The 20,880-nt window shown below is 56.0% G+C and overlaps 2 protein-coding genes across 9 annotated transcripts; both read left to right on the forward strand.

Annotated features, from left to right (window-relative positions):
• The first annotated feature begins 244 nt into the window (after window positions 1-244).
• On the forward strand, window positions 245-3,623 carry CHKB (choline kinase beta). 5 transcript variants are annotated; one of them, XM_058568013.1, is made up of 11 exons: window positions 247-700; window positions 789-897; window positions 1,098-1,305; window positions 1,392-1,539; window positions 1,829-1,924; window positions 2,096-2,154; window positions 2,239-2,320; window positions 2,449-2,557; window positions 2,701-2,804; window positions 3,072-3,166; window positions 3,322-3,623. In XM_058568013.1, exons 1-11 carry the CDS (start codon window positions 477-479, stop codon window positions 3,543-3,545), a joined length of 1,458 nt encoding a protein of 485 aa, XP_058423996.1. In that variant the 5' UTR covers window positions 247-476; the 3' UTR covers window positions 3,546-3,623. The 5 variants fall into 5 exon arrangements, with proteins under 5 accessions (XP_058423999.1, XP_058423996.1, XP_058423997.1 ...); XM_058568014.1 differs by having other exon boundaries at window positions 249-700; window positions 1,098-1,211; window positions 1,406-1,539; XM_058568015.1 differs by having other exon boundaries at window positions 249-700; window positions 3,072-3,153; window positions 3,322-3,491.
• Window positions 3,624-3,724: 101 nt separating this feature from the next.
• CPT1B (carnitine palmitoyltransferase 1B) lies at window positions 3,725-13,035 on the forward strand. 4 transcript variants are annotated; one of them, XM_058568009.1, is made up of 19 exons: window positions 3,725-4,559; window positions 4,696-4,855; window positions 5,259-5,398; window positions 6,009-6,186; window positions 6,410-6,511; window positions 6,698-6,835; window positions 6,932-7,009; window positions 7,956-8,063; window positions 8,139-8,223; window positions 8,903-9,098; window positions 9,491-9,676; window positions 9,756-9,861; window positions 9,945-10,061; window positions 10,489-10,653; window positions 10,733-10,867; window positions 11,007-11,159; window positions 11,776-11,889; window positions 12,455-12,547; window positions 12,689-13,035. In XM_058568009.1, the coding sequence occupies exons 2-19, from the start codon at window positions 4,715-4,717 to the stop codon at window positions 12,770-12,772; spliced, it is 2,319 nt and encodes a 772-aa protein (XP_058423992.1). In that variant the 5' UTR covers window positions 3,725-4,559; window positions 4,696-4,714; the 3' UTR covers window positions 12,773-13,035. The 4 variants fall into 4 exon arrangements, with proteins under 4 accessions (XP_058423992.1, XP_058423993.1, XP_058423994.1 ...); XM_058568010.1 differs by having other exon boundaries at window positions 3,725-4,273; XM_058568011.1 differs by lacking the exon at window positions 11,776-11,889.
• Window positions 13,036-20,880: the final 7,845 nt, after the last annotated feature.

Genomic DNA, 20,880 nt, shown 5'->3' on the forward strand with positions numbered 1-20,880 from the left:
GGCCCGCGCCACTCCCGGGGAGAAGCCAGTTTGCACGCGAGCCGGGGACACCCCACGTGCCCACGTGCTTCCCCCACGTGACACGCCTCTGCGTGTCACGCAACCTCTCACGGCGCGCCCAACCTCTCACGGCGCTTCTGATTGGCCCACGCCGTTTCTTAGTTCCGGGTCACGGTCCAAACAGCGGCCTTTCTTTCGAGCGGCTCTGCCCAAAGAGAGAGGCCATTGGTCTTCGCCGAGCAGGGGCGGGCCAAGGCGGAGACGCGCGGAATTTGGCCTTCGGAAAGGGCCCCCGGACCGGGCTCACGGGGAGAGCCGAGGGACGCCGCAAAGAGCCGAGTAGAGCCGGAGAGACCCGAGTGTGACCGGAGGAGCCTGGGCTAGCCGGAAGCAGAGCCGAGCGCGGCCGGAAGGAGCCGAGCCCATCCGAAGGCGGCTGAGCGCGGTTGGGCGTTGGGCCCGGCCAAGCCCGCGCCATGGCGGCCGAAGGGACAGCTGCGGCCGGAGGCGGGGCTGTCGGCGGCCGCCTGGCCAAGGACAGTTTGCGGCAGTCTAAGTGCCCGGACGCGGCCCCGAACGCGCGGCGCGGCTCGGCGCTGTCGCGTGACGCCGAGCGCCGAGCCTACCAGTGGTGCCGGGAGTACTTGGGCGGGGCCTGGCGCCGAGCGCGGCCCGAGGAGCTGAGGGTGGACCCCGTGAGGTGGGCGGCCGGGGGGCGTGTGCGGGGCGGGAGCGGACGGGGTCCGGGCGGCGGGCGGTGGGCTGAGCGCCCTGCGCTGGGTCCGCAGCGGGGGCCTCAGCAACCTGCTCTTCCGCTGCGCGCTGCCGGACCACCTGCCCAGCGTGGGCGCGGAGCCGCGGGAGGTGCTGCTGCGGCTGTACGGGGCCATCCTGCAGGTGAGCGGGCGAGGGCCGCTCGGGTGCGTGCGCCGGCGTGCCGTCCCCGGGGCGCAGTCAGGACCCGAGGCTCGAGTGGGGGCCTGTCCCCTCGGGGGCTAGAGCGTGCGCTCCGGAGCCCCAGGCGGTGGGAGGAGAAGGCAGACCCTCCTGTGTGCGCCAGTGCCTCTCTGGCCCCTTTGCTGTCCATCTTCCTTCAGGGCGTGGACTCCTTGGTCCTCGAAAGCGTGATGTTCGCCATCCTTGCAGAGCGGTCGCTGGGGCCCCAGCTCTACGGAGTCTTTCCAGAGGGGCGGCTGGAACAGTACATCCCAGTACGAGCCCAGCCCGGCCCCGACCTCCCCACGGCACCTCCTTCCCCAGCCCCATCCCCCTTCCCAGTGTCTGCCTTCACATCCCTCACCCCAGGTAGGGAATTTTCCCCAAGACCCTGACCTCCCGCCATTCCACCACCCCTACCCCCTCCTGCCCCAGCCCCCTCACCATCCTGATAGGTTCCTGGGTGCAGAGCCGGCCACTGAAAACGCGCGAGCTTCGAGAGCCAGTGTTGTCGGCGGCCATTGCCACGAAGATGGCCCAGTTCCACGGCATGGAGATGCCTTTCACTAAGGAGCCCCGCTGGCTGTTTGGGACCATGGAGCGGTGAGTCAGGGGCCTCCTCAAGGCTCCTGCACACCTGGGCTGACTCCTCGTGCTGGCAGTTACTACCCTGGGCTGTGACTGAATGCCTCCATGACTCTGTTCAGCCCTCCAGTTGAGTGGATCAGGTGTCCCAGTGTCTAGCATGGTCTCTCACAGAACAGGCTTCCAAACGTTTGCCAGACAAGTCATACAGTGACAAGAAAACTGGTAGGACAGCCTGGCCTGGGGTCGATAGGAGAGGGATGGGGAAGGATAGCAGGGTGAGTGTATCCTATTCTTTGGGCTTCAGGTACCTAAAGCAGATCCAGGACCTGCCCCCGACTGGTCTCCCCCAGATGAACCTGCTGGAGATGTACAGCCTGAAGGATGAGATAGGCAACCTCAGGTGAGGGCAGGCAGGATGGGGAGCAGAAGAGCACAGGAGGTGGTGCCAGGCACCTAATGGGGTCTTCCCCAGGATTTGCTGAAGGCTGGGGTCAGGGCCTGGCCCATGAGGGTGGCTCTGACCCACCTCTAGTCACTCCTGCTGAGGACCCATTTCCCTGTTCCGTTGCAGGAAATTGCTAGATTCTACCCCATCACCAGTGGTCTTCTGCCATAACGACATCCAGGAAGGTAGGAGAAGGCATCTTGAGTCTCCCAGCCTAAGGTGAGGGGGGCCAGAGGGCCCTGGAGTGACCAGAATCCCCATTCCCCCAGGGAACATCTTGTTGCTCTCAGAGCCAAAAGATGCTGACAGCCTCATGCTGGTCGACTTTGAGTACAGCAGTTATAACTACAGGTGAGGGTGAGAGGATGGCCTCCCATGGGTCTATTCCCACAGTGCCCTGGAAAACAGACCTGGCCTTCATCTCTGCATCCCAGCTGCCCAGGGTATTTAGGGACTGAGTATCCACCTTATTCCCCCAGGGGCTTTGACATTGGGAACCATTTTTGTGAGTGGGTTTATGATTATACTCATGAGGAGTGGCCTTTCTACAAAGCGCAGGCTGCAGACTACCCCACCCGGGGACAGCAGGTATGTGGGCCAGATGGTGGGGAGTAGGACCTGGCCTGCGAGGGAGGAGGAAGGTGAAGTCTGGAAGGAATGGTGAAAAAGGGTATTAACTGGGAAATGCTCCACGCCCTCCCCATTTCCTGACTCTCATCTTTTGGTGCCAGCTCCATTTTATTCGCCATTACCTGGCAGAAGTAAAGAAAGGTGAGACCATCTCCCAAGAGGAGCAGAGAAAACTGGAAGAAGATTTGCTGGTAGAGGTCAATCGGTGAGGAAAGATGGGTGGGGTGGTGATGGAGCAGGGTGCAGAGGAAAGGGGGCTAAGGAAGAGGCAGACAGACTCATGGGGCTGCAGGTAAGGGTGCAGTCCAAGTGGGGGCAGCGAGCAAGGATGAGGTATGAGACTGACAGAGAGGGACAGTTAGAGAGTGGTAAGAGTCAGGCCAGGGTAGGGGTTAGGCTTGACCAGCCTCAGGGAGGGGATCCAGGCGATGCCAGAGGTGCTCTGAACTCTGTACTTTTCCTGTTCCCTCAGGTATGCTCTGGCATCCCATTTCTTTTGGGGTCTCTGGTCCATCCTCCAGGCGTCTATGTCCACCATAGAATTTGGTTACTTGGTAAATAACCCAGGTGGGCGGTTAGGTGGGGGGAGGAGAAGCAGCATGGGCCTCTTGTCCTCTGGGAAATCTGGGCAGTCCTAGGTGGCCCGTGGGCAGACTGAGTATGGTGTGGGGTGCTAGTCCCAAGTCTTCTCACCAATGTGTGGGGTGGGTTTCCTTCCCTAGGAGTATGCCCAGTCTCGATTCCAGTTCTATTTCCAGCAGAAGGGGCAGCTGACCAGCTTCCACCCCTCGTCCTGACTCTCCGACCCCCAATTCCCTGGATTTTTCCCCGCGCCTCCAGGGCAGGACCTTGGAGGGAGGCGCAAAGAACAGGAGGCCCTGGGGACTGGGCTGAGCCCCCTGGAGTAAGACTGGGGTTGAGGAGGCTAACCTCTCCCCAGGTTTGAGCAGGTCCTCATGGCAGGCGAGTGGGCAGGAGCCTCTGGGCTGTGTACCTTAAGACAATAAACAAGCTTCTTCCTTCACACTCTGTCCTTCCCCTGCTCGGGTGCAGCAGAAAGTACCAACCAAGAAATGCACACAGATTGACAAAGTGACCACTGCTCTGAGCCTCAGTTTCCCCTCCTGAAAAGCATGGCTGTTCAGTGCTCTGGGCTTGAAAGTGGTTAAGGGTCCACTCTGCCCATGGGAGCTACCTGCCCTCCTTACTCCCTGGCTGCAGTTTAGAAGTGATAAATATTAGGAGGACTTGGGTGGGGGACTGGGGAGTAATGGGGGTACAAAGAGAGCCCTGGGGTGAGGCTGCTCAACCCTGAGCACAACATCAGGGGACAGGCGGCACAGCTGACACATTGATGACCTTTCCCCTACATTCAGCTATTTTTAGCTCTAATGTCACCATCCTCACGTGAGACTCTTTGGGCCCCCCCAGGTTCCCAGACCTTTGAGCAATCTTCGGCTTGCAGACACTCGACCCCCCTCACTCCTGATTTCCACCAGCGAGGGGAGGGGATTCTGGTTGCCACCCCCCCACCCCGTCTGTTTTCTCAACCCAAATTTGGGAGTGGGTGTCAGGTTCCCGGTGAGGGCGGGGCGGGGGTAGCCAGGCCTGAAGGACGTGGGGACACGGGCCAGAGCGACTGGCCCCACACGCGGACAGGAGCGAACCCGAGCTGTGAGTGGAGCGGGGGGCAGCGCAGGGTGACCTGCCTGGCTCAGAGCCCTGGGCGGGCGCACGGGCGAGGACGGCGCCGGGGTCCCACGCGGTCGGGGCGGGGGCCTCCGGGACCGACTGTGCTTCTGGGGGCGCCTCTCCCCCCCCACCTCGAGCCCCCTCTTTACTGTCCTCGGGGCTCCTGAAGTTTTCAAGGCCTCGACTCCATTCCCGACCCCTGCACCGTTTCGGCGGAGCCTCCGCGGAAGGCCGATGCGAGGGTTCAGCGGCCGTTGACGGGGCTGGGGTGCGGGGACGCGGGCGGGCCGGGGGTGGGGGGCGGGGGCGCGGGCCCGGCGCGGGCGGGGCGGGGCCTGGGCGCGGCGGGCGGCCGAGTGCGGGGCGGGCCTGAGACGCCCGTGCACCCTCCTGCCCCTTCCCAGGTGCCGGCCAACCCCCAGGATGGCGGAAGCGCACCAGGCCGTGGCCTTCCAGTTCACGGTGACCCCAGACGGGGTCGACTTCCGGCTCAGTCGGGAGGCCCTGAAACAGGTCTACCTGTCCGGGATCAACTCCTGGAAGAAACGCCTGATTCGCATCAAGGTGGGCGCAGGTGGTTCTCCTGGCCTCTTCCTCCTTGCAGGTGCAGAATAGAGCCTTCCAGCGAGGCAGAGGCCAGGTGTCAGCTGCTGCCCCACTGTCAAGGGCCTCCACCCACACCTTGGCTGGCAGTTCTGCTGGGTGACAGGATCTACCAGTGCAGAAACCAGAGGGGTGCTCAAGGTGTGGAGGGGAGACGGGCGTGCAAGAAGTGGCAGTGGGACACAGTGAGTAATCAGGTGCTGCAGGTGCGGGAGTGTGGAAGCGGGAAGACCAGACATGAAGGAGGAGTAAGACCAGCAAGTGAGGAAGGGAGAAAGCCTCCCAGGCAAAGACCGGGACCTCATAGGTGCCTGCTTATCGCAGTGCTTCCTGCTCCGTAAGCATGCCTATTTCTGCCCCACAGAATGGCATCCTTAGGGGTGTGTACCCTGGCAGCCCTACCAGCTGGCTGGTTGTCGTCATGGCAACAATGGGTTCCTCCTACTGCAACGTGGACATCTCCATGGGGCTGGTCTGTTACATCCAGAGATGCCTCCCTGAGGGGTAAGAAGCGAGGCCATGAGAGAGGGCCGGGTGGGCTCCAAGGCCGGGATTCCTGAGCTAGGCAGATACAGGACAATAGCCATTGGAGGTCATAGGGGCAGCCTTCCCCAGGGACCACCATCATCTCAGTCCCACGTTCGTAAGTGATACACTCAAATGTGAGTATGCCCAGGGAGGTTCTTTTTATTTATTTATTTTTTTGTGTGTGAGGAAGATCAGCCCTGAGCTAACATCCATGCTAATCCTCGTCATTTTGCTGAGGAAGACCGGCTCTGAGCTAACATCTATTGCCAATCCTCCTCCTTTTTTTCCCCAAAGCCCCACTAGATAGTTGTATGTCATAGTTGCACATCCTGCTAGTTGCTCTATGTGGGACGCGGCCCCAGCATGGCCGGAGAAGCGGTGCCTCAGTGCACGCCCGGGATCCGAACCCGGGCCGCCAGTAGCGGAGCGCACGCACTTCACCGCTAAGCCACCGGGCCGGCCCCAAGGTTCTTCTTCTTTGGTGCCTCCTCCAAGATAGTTCACAACCACCAAGACTACAGAGTCCAAATTTCCCCAAGGCTGGCCTTGAGTGGACCCCTTCCAGCTCTCTCCCTTTCTCTGACAGATGTGGCCCCTACCACACCCCCCAGACCCAGGCGCTTCTCAGCATGGCCGTCTTCTCCACGGGGGTCTGGATGATGGGCATCTTCCTCTTCCGCCAAACCCTGAAACTGCTTCTTTCCTACCACGGTTGGATGTTTGAGATGCACGGCCGGACCAGCCACTTCACCAAAGTCTGGGCTGTGAGCAGAAGCCAGTGGAGGGCTTCAGGCATCTGGTTTGAGACCCCGGGGGGCCTTATTTGGGGTTCTGAACTGGAGGGGAGAGCCATTTGGGGCACTGGTCTCTGGCACGTGGTTTGTCCTTGTTCTGCGAGTCTGGAGACCAACTCCTCAAGTGTTTGCTAGTTTGTTTCCATTCTTTTCTGTGGCTCCCACTCCAACACTCTCTGCTCTGTACTCCTAGATCTGTGTCCGCCTTCTGTCCAGCCGGCAGCCCATGCTCTACAGCTTCCAGACATCTCTGCCCACACTTCCCGTGCCTAGTGTGCAGGCCACAATTCAGCGGGTGAGGGCCTGGGTTGGGCATCCCAGTGGGCAGAATAGGCTGGACTCAGAGAACTTGTCCAAACATAAGGGACTGACCCCTGCAAAGAGTGGGCTTGAGAGCAATGGACCTGGGGTCGGAACAGGGTTAGGACAGAGGCAGCCATCGCTGTCTGGCCCCCACACTGACAATAACCTGGCTGGACAGTACCTGGAGTCTGTGCGGCCTTTGTTGGATAACGAGGAATATTACCGCATGGAGACACTGGCCAAGGAATTCCAGGACAAGACTGCCCCCCGGCTGCAGAAGTACCTGGTACTCAAGTCATGGTGGGCAACTAACTATGTGAGTTTCCCCTCCCGGGCTTACCCTCACCAGCCTGTGTCCTGGCTGCCCACGCCCTGCCCTGCGCCCTAGCTCTAACTTCCCACCCACCTACAGGTGAGTGACTGGTGGGAAGAGTACATCTACCTCCGAGGCAGGAATCCCCTCATGGTGAATAGCAACTATTATGTCATGGTAAGAGCCAGAGCCACGGGGGCTCTTGTGTGTTCAGCTGTGTCCCCAGCTCTGGGTCTTAGGGCAAAGGACCTGGAGGACAGTCCAGAGCCCTGGTGACAGTTTCCACAGGCAAGTGGGGGTTCTAGAGTGAGGCCTGAGGGAAAGGGAAGATGGGAGAGATGCTAGAGGAATAGTCAGGAAGCAGCTTAGGGGTGATGGGGATACTGAGCATTGGAGAATCCAGTAGACCCACCACCTGACACTGTTGCTCTCAGAGTCCCTCAGGCTCACTGCCCTGCCCAGCTCAGGCTCCATCACTTCCTTCCTTGGTTACCTTGCTGGCCTCCTGGCCATGGGTTTCTAGCTGTCCTGACACCATTACCAAGGAACTTCCTTAAACATGCCTTTCTTCGTGTCACTCTGTGGATCCAGAGCTGCTTCTCTTAGAGCTCAGGTGGTCACTCTCGGCCCCTACCCCATGTGACTGGCCCTTCTCCTGCTCCCAGCACAAGCCTGTGCACAGGCAACTGGGTCTTCCTGCCACCCAACCATGGTCTACACCATGCACCCCTCTCCTCTCCCACTGTCCAAAGCACATTCTGAGTAGTGTGCTAGAATCCCCCTCTTCCATAAAGCTGTTCCCACAGAAACTTATACATAACCTGTCTGTACCAGAGGTTTTAAGCTGCTTTTTAGTTGTGGGAACCACTTTCTCAAAGCAAAATAAACAAAACAGGAACAAACAAAATAAGTTATGGAAAAGCAGCTCAGGTCGAAGCTGGGGCGGAGGAGTGACGTGACCAGTTAGACATTTCGTCACACCCTGATAGCATGTGCATGACAGACGGAGGGGCAAGACATTTCCAGTCCTCGGGCAAGGAGACCCAGGTGACATCCTGGACAGAGAGGTACTGCTGTGCACACCTATCACAGCCACCCTGCAGGCTCTGCTCTCTCTCTGTAGGACTTTGTGCTTGTCAAGAACACAGACGTGCAGGCAGCCCGCCTGGGAAACATCGTCCATGCCATGATCTTGTATCGCCGTAAACTGGACCGTGAAGATATCAAGCCTGTGAGTTGTGTTGGGGTTGAGGGCACGACAGGGGGAGGAGGCTCGCATCTGAACCATGCTGGGCCTTCCCTCCAGGTGATGGCCCTGGGCATGGTGCCCATGTGCTCCTACCAGATGGAGAGGATGTTCAACACCACTCGGATCCCGGGCAAGAAAACAGGTACTGGGCGCCCATGGTGGGGCCGCTGGGATGGAGCCCCATCTCTCCCAGCTATGGGCCCACCATGGCTAGGCACCCTACTATCTGCTCGTCACCAAGTGTCCTCGGTGACTCAAGGTTGTGTAACTGTGAAAAATAGTCAGTTTGTGACCAATACTAGACACCTACTATTTACAGGCATGATGCTAGTGCTGGGACCCTGAGGGGCCAAGAACAGAGCCCCTCCCTTCCAGGTGGCCCCTCCCCTCCAGGAGCTCCCAGTGCAGGGGAAGGTAGTCTTCTTATGAAGAGCAGCAGGAGAAGTGCTGCTGCTTTCGTGGAGCCTGTAGAGGAGGTGGGTGGGCTTGCAGAGGGGTCTGGCAGGAGCAGCAGCCTGCATTTCTGACACTGGGACAGTTTGTGTAATATTCTTGAGCTTCGGTTTCCTCTTCTATGAGATGCCTCCTAGGACTGTTGCTGGCATTAAATGAGAGGTATGGAGGCACTTAGCACAGGACCTGGTTAGTGCAGGTGACCCTGCCCCGCACACCCAGGGGTGCAAGGCCCAGGCAGAGGCCTGGCCAAGCACGGTCGTCATGGGTCACTGTGCATGCGGTTGGTGGGCCCATTCCAGGGCAGAGTCAGGGCAAGGGAGGTTCCTGCTGTCCTGCCTTAGCCTGTCTGCTGGCCTCTGTCACAGACGTGTTGCAGCACCTCTCAGACAGCAGACACGTGGCTGTCTACCACAAGGGCCGCTTCTTCAAGGTGTGGCTGTATGAGGGCTCCCGCCTGCTCAAGCCTCAGGACCTGGAGATGCAGTTCCAGAGGATCCTGGACGACCCCTCCCTGCCTCAGCCTGGAGAGGAGAGGCTGGCGGCCCTCACTGCGGGGGGAAGGTATTGGGGCCTGTGGGCACAGACTGTCCTGGCTGAGGTTCAGGGCCCCATGAGGAGGGGAGCTTGGCCCTGCATGCTGCCCTAGAACTCAAGGCCAGGGGCGTGACCAAGGGAAGGGCGTGCTGGGCATGGAGTCCTCTGTCCAAATCTAGACCCCCAGTAGTGAGAGGCACTGATGGTAACCTCAGTGGGGTAGCTGCCAGAACCCGCTGCACTTCTGTCTGCGCCCACTGGGTAGTGGTTAGGTGGGAGTGCGCGGAGGGCAGGGACACCTTCCAGGACAGCCTGGCAACCCCACCCTACCCCAGCTCCAGGCCCTGCCAGGTCCTGGGAGGTACCCTGGGCCACAGCCCGCAGTGACCCCGCGGCTCGCCCTGCCCTTGTGCCCCCAGAGTGGAGTGGGCGCAGGCACGGCAGGCCTTCTTCAGCTCTGGCAAGAACAAGGCTGCTCTGGATGCCATCGAACGCGCCGCTTTCTTTGTGGCCCTGGATGAGGAGTCTCACCACTACGACCCTGAAGACGAGGCCAGCCTCAGTCTTTACGGCAAGGCCCTGCTGCACGGCAACTGCTACAACAGGTGCGGCGAGGCCTTCGTGTGACCCCTCGGGGCTCCTCCACCTGCTTTTGCATCATCGCTCCCTCTCTTGCTCCTGCAGGTGGTTCGACAAGTCTTTCACTCTCATCGCCTTCAAGAATGGCCACTTGGGCCTCAACACAGAACACGCGTGGGCAGATGCCCCTATCATAGGGCACCTCTGGGAGGTAAGAGGCCCAGAGGGGGGTCCTGCAGGGCAGGCTCAGCGGGGGGACGAGGACCGCCTCTTAGCCTGGCCTTCTCCCTGCAGTTTGTCCTGGGCACTGACGCCTTCTACCTGGGCTACACAGAGACTGGGCACTGCGTAGGCAAACCGAACCCTGCGCTGGCACCTCCTCAGCGGCTGCAGTGGGACATTCCTGAGCAGGTGTGCAGGCCAAGAAGGGGCAGGGAGGGGCTTGTGAGAGTGACAGGTACCTGAGATGCTCTGCCGCCTCCTCCACTCTGGCCCATCCCCACTCTCACTGGGAACGGATAGGAGCTTCTGAAGGGACAGGTCCAGATTGGCCACAGGGAGAACAGAGATCCTGAGGCCATCTGGTGGTTAGAGAAAGATGTGAGGTGGGAGTCTGTGTCCATGCAGCCCCTGTCAGCACCTCCCTCCTCCCCACAAAGCCCAGCCTGGCCTCTGGCAGCTGATGCCCTCAGGTTGTCATTTGTGTCCCCTCCTCCTGAAGTGTTGAAGATACACTGAGATTTTCATCCATTACTCAAACCTCAGGCCTCTTAGACAAGACCCTGGAGTCCTGCTTGGAGAGCTCTGCCCCTAGCTGACCCTTTCCATGTCTCGACAGTGCCAGGCGGTCATCGAGAGTTCCTACCAGGTGGCCAAGGCACTGGCAGACGATGTGGAGTTGTACTGCTTCCAGTTCTTGCCCTTTGGCAAAGGCCTCATCAAGAAGTGCCGGACCAGCCCTGATGCCTTTGTGCAGATTGCCCTGCAGCTGGCTCATTTCCGGGTAGGAGCCCCGCCAGGCTGCTGAGCGGGCAGGCGGCACCGGGGCCCACCTGCCAGGTTTACCCCTCTGTGTTCCCCAGGACAGGGGAAAGTTCTGCCTGACCTATGAAGCCTCGATGACTAGAATGTTCCGGGAGGGACGGACCGAGACTGTACGTTCCTGTACTAGCGAGTCCACAGCCTTTGTTCAGGCCATGGTGGAAGGGACCCACATGGTGAGCCCCCCCATGGCCACATGGTGAGGTGACACCTCCACCCCTAGGGGTCATGGCTACACTGTGAGGTGACCCCTCCACCGCCTGCCCGCCTTCAGGGTCAGGGCTACTCTTTACTGCTCCACTTCTGCCCCCTCAGAAAGCACACCTCCAAAATCTCTTCCGGAAAGCTTCTGAGAAGCACCAGAATATGTACCGCCTGGCCATGACGGGGGCTGGGATCGACAGGCACCTCTTCTGCCTCTATGTGGTCTCCAAGTACCTGGGGGTCAGCTCCCCTTTCCTGGCTGAGGTCAGTGTTGTTGACAGGTGTGTCCTCTGTTCCCATGCCCTCTCCTGATGGGTCTCGACCTGTTTACTGTCTGGGCGGCTCCCCTGAAGTTTCCCACTCCACACCCCACCCAGGCCTGTGGTCCTGGCACTGAGTAAGAGCCTCCCCTGTGGAGCCAGTGTTCTCGTGAGTGAGGAGGGACAAACAAACGTGTGATATGTCAGGTGCTGACAGGGCTCCTGAGAATAGTGAAGAGACTGCAGGCAGTCAGGCTGGGCAGAGTCCAGGTGGAGGGAACCTCCATTGCCCAGGCCCTGAGATAGGGGTGTGTGGTGTGCAAGGAACAGAGGAGGGGAGGGGGCAGGGCCGAGGGAGGGATGGGGTTGGAGGACAGGAGGCCAGAGGGACCAGGAGGTTGTGTGGGCCTTGAGACTCGATAGAGGGTTTTGTGCGGACACTGTGATGGGGAAAACAGACCCTAGGGACCAGGGGCAGCAGTCAGGAAGGTCCTGCACTCCATTCACTCCTGCCTCCTCTGCCAGGACAGTGGCTGGCTCACGCAGGTGCTCAGGCACCACCTGTGGGCAGGTGTGCGCTCAGTGCATGGCGTCTGACCACTGCGACCTCCCTGTTGCAGGTGCTCTCAGAACCCTGGCGCCTCTCCACCAGCCAGATTGCTCAGTTCCAGATCCGCATGTTTGACCCAGACCAGTACCCCAGTCACCTGGGCGCTGGCGGTGGCTTTGGCCCTGTAAGTGCCTTGAAGGGGGCGGGCAGGCAGGACCAGGGCCCAGGGGTTTCAGTGGAAAGTGCAGGGCCTCAAGGAGGTCAGACTAGAGGCAGGAGCACAGCCCTGGACCTGCCCTGCATGGAAAAAGAGGGTAGTTGTCGACCGTGGCAGACAGGTGTCTGGGACCCCACCCATGCGAACCCCCGCTGGAATGTGACCAGGCCCAGCGCTAGTCTCCCTTCTGAAGTGTGCTTCCTGGAGAGTACAGCTCCCCCACCAAGACACTCACATGGGCTGGTCTGTTAGGGAGCTAGAGATGCCCTGGAAAGAGGTGGTGATCTTGAGCCTCCTGAGGGAAACATGAGGTTCTGGATCCCTGGGTGGGGTCTGGAACTGCATGGGGCAGACCTCTTTGGTGCTCACACTGTTTCCTGGGGGTGGTCCTGACCTCAGGAAAAATGCAGTGTCTGGAGGTGGGGCCCCTTCCTGCAAATCCTGTGGGGAGGGCAAGGATAACATCAGCTTGGCTTTCAGATCTTCAAGGTTTGGTTTACTTCTTCTTCTTCACCCCTCGTGCTGCCCTCAGGTAGCAGATGATGGCTATGGGGTTTCCTACATGATCGCCGGCGAGAACACCATCTTCTTCCACGTCTCCAGCAAGTTCTCGAGCTCAGAGACGGTGAGTCTCTCCTGCTCCTGCTCAGGCCTGAGGAGGGGGCACCACCTGGGGCCCTGTCTGGCTGGGAAAGAGTCCTTGCTTGTGGGGACAGAGGGGTAGGGGGCTCACCTGGAGGTTGGTCTGAGCTCTTGGCTCCCACAGAATGCCCAGCGCTTTGGGAACCACATCCGCCAAGCTCTGCTGGATATCGCTGATCTTTTCCAAGTTCCCAAGGCTGACCGCTGAGGACTGGAAAAAATGCCAGCTGCCCTTTTCATCCCCAAGTTATGGAGGAAGGGGTCTATGGTTGTCTCGCAGGCACAAGGGATGGCCGTGCACAGGTGCCGAGGTTCCAAGGACAGCTCTGGCAGCAGGTGCTCCCCAGGCAGACTCTGCTCCCTGAGGGCCCAGGTGGTGAAGGTGGGATTGGAGTCGGGAGGGAATTTTGATTTTTTTTTTTTTTATTTTGCTAAATACCAATAAAAATAAGGCTGTGTAATTCTCTCTTAGCACTTAGGTTCCTGTGTTTTCTTTGGGAACTAGGGGGCCCTCCTCCTGCCCCAGCTCAGGCCAGAGAGAAGACAAGAGAAGGGCTTGGCTGGGAGAATGAGAGAGGCTTGTAACCTGCTTTGAAATGTGTGTCTCTGCTGTGGTCACTGCCTACACCCACATGTGCACTTGGAATAAATTCTTCCTTCAGAACCTTCACCTGTTCCCTGGGGCCACTTCTGTTTGTTTGTCTGCCAGAGAGGAGGGCCCACCTGCCTCATCCATGCACATGCATGCCCTCTGCACCCCTCTGGGCTGGAGCACAGCCCTGTGGAGGCCCTTGGCCTCCTCCTGGGCATAGGGAGGGGCTGCAATCCCAGGCCTAAGGTCTGGGTGCCAGCTGGTCATGTCTATGAGAGGGTACACAGGATAATCTGGAACAAAATATGCTCCTTCCCTCGGTTTCACTTTTCTATTAAAATAACATTAAAAGTAAACAAAAAATAATTTTTATGGAAAGTGTATGTAGGCACTCAATTATTATTGCTGCATGCTTGAATGAACTAGATCTCAGCACTCTGCTAGGTGCTGAGAACCCAGAAATGAATCAGATACAGTCCTGGGCCTTGTCTTAGGAACCAGGGTTTTTTGAGGACCACATCTACTTGGCTCTGTGCTGGACATCCAGTGGTGAACAAGGCACCACCTGCCCATGTGGAATTCACTGCTGGGTGAGGCAAGCATGGATCAGGGGACGGAGTGGCTGGAAGAGAAACCAGGAGGCTTTTGGAATAATCCATTTTGCAAGTACTTATTGAGTGCTACAGTATGCTAGGTACTGGGATGTAGCAGTGAACAAAACGAGCAAAAACAATCCCCCCGTAGGGCTCAGAGTCTAGTGAGGGAGACAGGCATTAACCAAGAAGAATGAGTAAATTACATAGTGAGTCAGATGGTAATAAGCGTGAAGGAGAAGTCAGTACAGGGAGGGAGCAATGGAAGGGGGTGGCAAAAGCTAGCCTTCCTGAGGGGGCCCTTTGACTCAGACCTGACGGAGATGAGGGCACAAGCCACGTAGGTACCTGAGGGCAGAATATTCCTGGCTGAGGGAAAAGCAAGAGCCAAAGCTTCAAGGTGAGAGGTGCCTGCCTTGATGGAGGAACGGTACTGGAGGGCCTGTGGCTGGCAGGGAGTCAGGGAGGGAACAGCAAGAGGGGACAGGTGGAGTTGGGTGACATGGGCCAGACTCTGGCTTCTCTGAATGATGGGGGAAGCTGTTGGGGTTTGAGCAGAGCGTGACGTAATCTGTCCTAAATTTTAATGAGATCACTCTGGGCACAGTAAGGATAGAAGCAAGGAGACCTGTCAGAGGGTACTTCTCGTGGTGGCAGAGTTGGGAGAAATGACAGGACTTAAACTAAGGAATGAAGAATCAGGAAGCTAAGAACGTTAAAGGTAAGACTGACAAACCCGAAAGTGAGACATCAAAGATAACTCACATTTTCTCTTTCAGGTAATTGGGTCATTAAATGAGATTTTTATTTTATTCATTTATTTTTTTAATACTAATTTATTTATTTATTTATTTTGTGAGGAAGATTGGCCCTGAGCTAACATCTGCCAATCCTCCTCTTTTTGCTGACGAAGACTGGCCCTGGGCTAACATCCATGCCCATCTTCCTCCACTTTATATGGGACGCCGCCACAGCATGGCTTGACAAGCGGTGCGTCGGTGCATGCCCGGGATCCAAACCGGCAAACCAAGGGCCGCCACAGCAGAGCATGCGCACTTAACCGCTTGCGCCACCGGGCCGGCCCCCTAAATGAGATTTTTAAATGTTGTTTGATGTGTCTATAAGAACTATTCGTGAAAATGTCTCATAGACTCTTGAAAATATCAATTGAAAGTTAAGGAAGCCTAGGCTCCTGGTAACAGCTTTGAAGGTAGTTAAAACCACAAGAGCACGTGAGAGGATTCCCAGGGCAAAGGCTCCTAACCTCTTTTGGGTCTCCATGAGAAGCTTATAAAAGTACATCTATGCTCACAAAATGTTACATCAGAGCCTTCTTGGGCTTCCAAAAGAATCTTCACAGACCTCTGCCTCTTGGGGTGCCTGTGTAATCTACCCTGAGGAAGTGTCTGGGTTTTGGTAGGCTTTTGGGCATATCAGCTCACCCAGCCCTGGGAGAGCAGTGGGCAGAGTTTCCAACAAGCTGGCTTTTAATTAATGTTGAAATTCAGTCAAAGTTCTTTTATCTGATTGTTCTTGGTTAAAATAAGAGGGGAAACCATAGTGCTAACCCAGGGTATAAACCTCTCATGACAACCCACCGGGCCCAGATAAGCTCCTTGTGCCCCATGGGTTTGCAGATCTGCACTAGTTAAGGCTAGCAGCCATAACAGATAAATCCTGAAATCTCAATGGGTTAACCCAATAGAATTCTTGCTCAGTTGGCTGAGACGGAGACTCTGCTCCATACCATTATTCAAAGACAGGCTGACAGGGGCCCTGCCTTCCTCAGATAGCTCACAAGTTGCCTTGGACATCAACATGCAACAGGTACATGGAGGAAGAGAGAGACAGGGTCCCTCATGGGAGGCTTTTATGGACCTGGCCTGGTAGTGATACAGAGCACCTGCATCCACATCCCACTGGCCAGGACTTATATTGCAGCTGAGGTTGGGAAATGTAGTCTGGCTGTGTGCCCAGGATATAAAGGAAACATTTGGTTTATGTTTGGTGAACAGTTAGTTGGTTTTGGATGTACAAGGGCACGTGCAGACCAGACATCTCCAGGATCCCTGAGAGCTCATCCTTCTTGCCCTGGGCTCTGCAGGGTGTTTCAGCTATCCCACCTCTGTGCTGGGCACAGTACTCAAGTCCCCTCACATTCCAGCCCAACTGATCTTCTCTGAGTCTCCTCTGCCCCTTCCCAAGAACCCTGAGCCCCAACCACACACTCCTTTCCCTCATGGAGACCCACCCTTCCCTTTGCCTTCACTGAACCTTCTGCCTGGAATCCTGTGCCCTTTCTCAGCCTCTCAAACTCCTACTCTTCCCTGAAGCTGCCTATATTACCCATCAGTTATTCCTGATTCATGTTTTTCTTGGGTGCTATAAATCAGCTCTAGGAAGTCTAGATGGAATGGTTGGAAGCATGCAGAGTGGCTCACAGGTGGGAAGGGACAGCCAGAGAACCAGGTTGGGAAGGGGCAGGAACCTGGCAGCTTGGGGAAGGGGTGTGGCCTAGGCAGCAGACTCCTGAATAGATAGGTGAGTACTCACTCTGTGCCCAGAACTGTCTGGCTCAACTCTAGCTATTTTTCCTGGTCTGCAATCAGGCTGCTAAGGATCAGAATTCCTGAGAGGAAATTCAGTGGGTCCTAGGTTTGTCAGGAATCTCAAACAAAAGGTGTTCAAAGTGTTCAAAACTGAAGTTACCAGTCTTCCAAATTGGCTTCTCTCCCACTTTTCTCATCTCAGCCAGTGGTATCATCCTCCATCGACTAACCCATTCCCTTTCTCCCTCACTTCCCACGTTACCAAGCAAGCCCTGTCAACTCTTCTAAATCGCTTGACTCTGTGTACTTCCCTCCACCATGACCACCACCTCCCTTGTCCACACCTCCACTATCACTCACCCAAACAACAGCGACAGCCTGCTCCATCGCTGTCTTCTGTGCAGCAGCCTGAGAGACCTCTTCACCATGTCATTCCTCTGCTTACCACCCTTCTAAGGTGCCCCTCACCCTCTAAATGAAGACTGAGCCCCTTAGACTGGCCTATATAGTCTGGAGTGATCTCTCTACCTCTTCTGGACCAAGCTTTATGTGCAGCCCCTCTAGGGTTGAGCAGCTCTCTCACCTGTCCTTGCTTGGTGATTTGTGCTTTTACTGCCTGGAGGCCAACAGTGCCTGGCAGACCTGGGCTGGAACCAGTGCTCACACTTCCCAGCTGCAGTACCTGGGCCCCAACTTCAATTCCTGAGCCTCAGCTTCCTCCTCTGTAAGACATGCAACCATGTTGGCCACGCATGGTGGTTGTGAAGACTGGAAATATTGGGGCACTCGGCCAGTCATTCAACAAATGTTTACTAGCACCTGCTGTGCCAAGTGCTGTCCTGGACACTGGGGACACAATGGTCAAGCAGACAGACAGGGCCCTGTGTGCCTGGCCTTATGCCCGAGGAGCCAAGGAGAGGATCACAACTGTCAGCACTGGAGGTGCCCCCCATCTCAGTTCTACTCTCCCTCAACCTCAGCCCTTCCTCTGTCCAGGCCCTTGGCCCATATGAGACCATGAGGCCCACATGCAAGACCAGCAGGGGTCGGGTGCAGTCACGTGCTCGCAGCCCCGCCCCTTCCGCTCCTGGGGACTAGCCAATGAGGGCGAGAGGCCAGCTCCGGGGGCGGGTCTGGTAACTGAAAGGGGCGGGGCCTCCATCCGTCGAGACGCCTCACGCCTCGGGCGGTGGTGGCGCCAACAGCAGAGCAAGACCTAGAGCAGGCAGACCAGGAGGTGAGCTCCCTGCGTGCCCGGCCCGGGGCCACGGCATTTCCGGCCTGTGCCCTTCGCCTCGCGCCGGACCCTTCACCCCCGACTCCTCACCCCTCTCTCCGGACTCTCACCTCTGTCTCCTCACCCAGCACGCCCCGACCGCTCACTCCGGTCTCCTCACCCCGCACGCCCCGACCGCTCACCCCGGTCTCCTCACCCCGCACGCCCCGACCCCTCACCCCGGTCTCCTCACCCCGCACGCCCCAACCCCTGACCCCGGTCTCCTCACCCCGCACGCCCCGACCCCACACACCCGTCTCCTCACCCCAGTCTCCTCCAGTCCCCTCCTGCGCATCCTGGACTCCACACACCCTGGACCCCCTGTCCCACACACCCTGAGCCTCTCACCTGTAACCCCCCACACCTGGGACTCCTGGACTCCACACACCACACACCTTGAATTCCGTCACATCTTCGCGCCAGGAGTGGTCCCAGACCCTCATCCCCCTCTAACTCCAGGACTCTCACCCCACACGTCACACACTCACACACACCCTCCTCGCAAAGGATCTCTGATCCAAGTGCCCTCTCATCCACTCACGTTTCTCATTCCGAGAGAGATCCCAGATTCTATTAAACTCTTCATACCAGGCCAGACCCTTAGACCACAAGCAGGACCCCAGACCTCTGCATTCCGTACACCTCCTAATTCCTCAGTCCCCACGACCCCAATTCCCTCAAGCCCTTCACACCCAGAGTGATCCCCAACCCAGTCCCCCCACCACCACACTCCCTCTGCCCACTAACCCTCACAGTCTGCCGTTACCCCCCTTTCCCTTGGGTTTGTGTGCTGGCCCAGGCCTCCTCTCAATCCTAGTCCTGCTGTCATCCTAGGCAACCTTATCAGGAAGGAATGGTATGGACTCTAATCCCAGGGTCTTCTTCCTCCACCTCAGCTCATTCCCTTTCCCTGGATCTACTTTCCAGACACATCCCTCCTCTGAGATCTGGTATCCCTCTGGCCACAGCCTCCATCCTTCTAGCTGTCTCATGCTCTATCCCCCAATCTCCTGCCCCTCAACTACATGTCCCTCTGTGCCTCTACTTTGTCCCCACCCATCATCTTACACATCCCTTACACCACTTTCTTACTTGTGCTCTCACCTTGTCCGTCCACCACATGCACGTTTCAAGCTCCAGTTACACTCCATTCATTTTCTCTGTGTCACCCTAGGGTCTTGAGGAGCCATGTGGCCTCAGCCACACTACCATTGCTTCTCTGCTGTGTGTCTAAGCACCTCTAGGGAAGCACACAGCTTTGCCAAACCTTCATCATTCTCCTCAAACCAAGGATGTCTATACTTAGGAGAAAAACCTTTTCATTGCCATTCATGAAATGAATGAGACCTCAGGCCTGAACCTGGACCATTGGGATCCTTATCTACCTTACTCTACCCCGACCTCCTTCCCTTCCCTTACCTTCATAGGGTAAGGTGACCATTTTTCTGTCTGAGACCAGTCTCTGCACCATCAGTTACCCTTTCTCCTGATTCTTCAGCCTTTTCTGCTCAGCTAGCCCTTTCCACACAGCCTAAAGACAGGCAAGTCTCTGCCTTTGTAAATTCAAAAAACAAAAAACCTTCACTTAATCACCTTCTCATTATCTCCTGTTTTTCCTACCCTCCTCGTCTAAATCTGCATGCTCTATCTATTTTGTCTAATGCTCCATTAAGTCTTTTTTCATGGAAATATTGTTACTACTTTTACTGCTCCCCTGAAGCAGGTCTCACTGAGATGACCAGTGACATCCAAATCAAATGTCCTGAATTCACTGGGCCCTTTTGTAAGATTTGACACTGGTGTAACATCTCTCAACTTAAAAGACACCTGTGACTCTACGTAACATTCTAGCTACTGGTCCATTTCTCTGCTTCTCTTTGAACCAAAACACACAAGTTTCTACTTCTCCTCTTTCCTTCTCTTTATAAACACACTTCAGTCAGGCTTTTGTCCCTGCCGCTCCATGAAAGCAGTTCCTGTGAAGATCACCAGTGACCTCCAGATTGTCAGATCCAATGGTCACTTTTTATTTCTTATGCTGTTTGATATGAGGCACAATTAATCACTCTTTGTTTACTTTCTTCACTTGACTTCCAAGACATCGAACTCTCCAGGTTCTTCTACCTCATTGGCTGCTGCTTTTCAGTCTCTTTTGCTGGTTCCTCTTCATCTTCCCAAACTCTAAACATTGGAGAGCTCAAACCTCTCTTCCATCTACCCTCACTTCCTAAGTGATCTCAGCTACTCCCATGACTATAAATGTCATCCAAACTTCAATGACTCCCAAATATGGATGTTCAGCCAGGCTTTTCATCACACTCTAGGTTCATATTTCCACTTGGATGTCAGCAAATACTGTTGGCTCCATTTTCACAACATATCCAGAATCCAGTCACTTCTCACTCTTTCACTACTAACACTCTGGTCCAAGCCCCATCATCCTTACCTGGAGTTTTGCAGCAGCCTCCTCTCTGCTCCACTCTGTCCACACCAGTCTATTCTCAACATTGCAGCCAGAGTAATCCTTTTAAATCGTAGTTCAAATCATGTCACCTCTGTCAAATTCCTCTAATATCACTTCATCTCACTCAGAATAAAAGCCAAAGGCCTACATAAACTGCAGTATCCTCCCCAGCTTCTCTGCCTCATCTCCTAACATCCTGCCCTCCTTCACTCCACCCCAACATTGCTAGCCTTCTTACTCTTCCTCAACCACACCCAAGCACACTTACCCTCAAGGCCTTTATTTTTTTTATTGATGTCATAATAGTTTATAACACTGTGAACTTTTAGTGGTACAATATTGTTTGTCAGTCACCATATAAATGCACCCCTTCACCCCTTGTGCCCACCCCCCCACGCCCTTCTCTCTGGTAACCACCAAACTGTTTTCTCTGTCCATATGTCAGTTTATCTTCCACATATGAGTGAAATCATGCAGTGTTTGTCTTTCTCTGTCTGGCTTATTTCGCTTAACATAATACCCTCCAGGTCCATCCATGTTGTTGCAGATGGGACGATTTTGTCTTTTTTTATGGCTGAGTAGTATTCCATTGTATATATATGTCACATCTTCTTGATCCAGTCATCAGTCAATGGACACTTGGGTTGCTTCCACTTCTTGGCTATAGTCAATAATGCTGCAATGAACATAGGGGTGCATAAGCCTCTTTGGATTGTTGATTTCAGGTTCGTTGGATAGATTCCCAGTAGTGGGATAGCTGGATCATAAGGTATTTCTATTTTTAATTTTTTGAGTAATCTCCATACTGTTTTCCATAGAGGGTGCACCAGTGTGCATTCTCA

The sequence above is a fragment of the Diceros bicornis genome, chromosome 25, assembly GCF_020826845.1.
Source record: "Diceros bicornis minor isolate mBicDic1 chromosome 25, mDicBic1.mat.cur, whole genome shotgun sequence".
Lineage (NCBI taxonomy): Eukaryota > Metazoa > Chordata > Mammalia > Perissodactyla > Rhinocerotidae > Diceros > Diceros bicornis.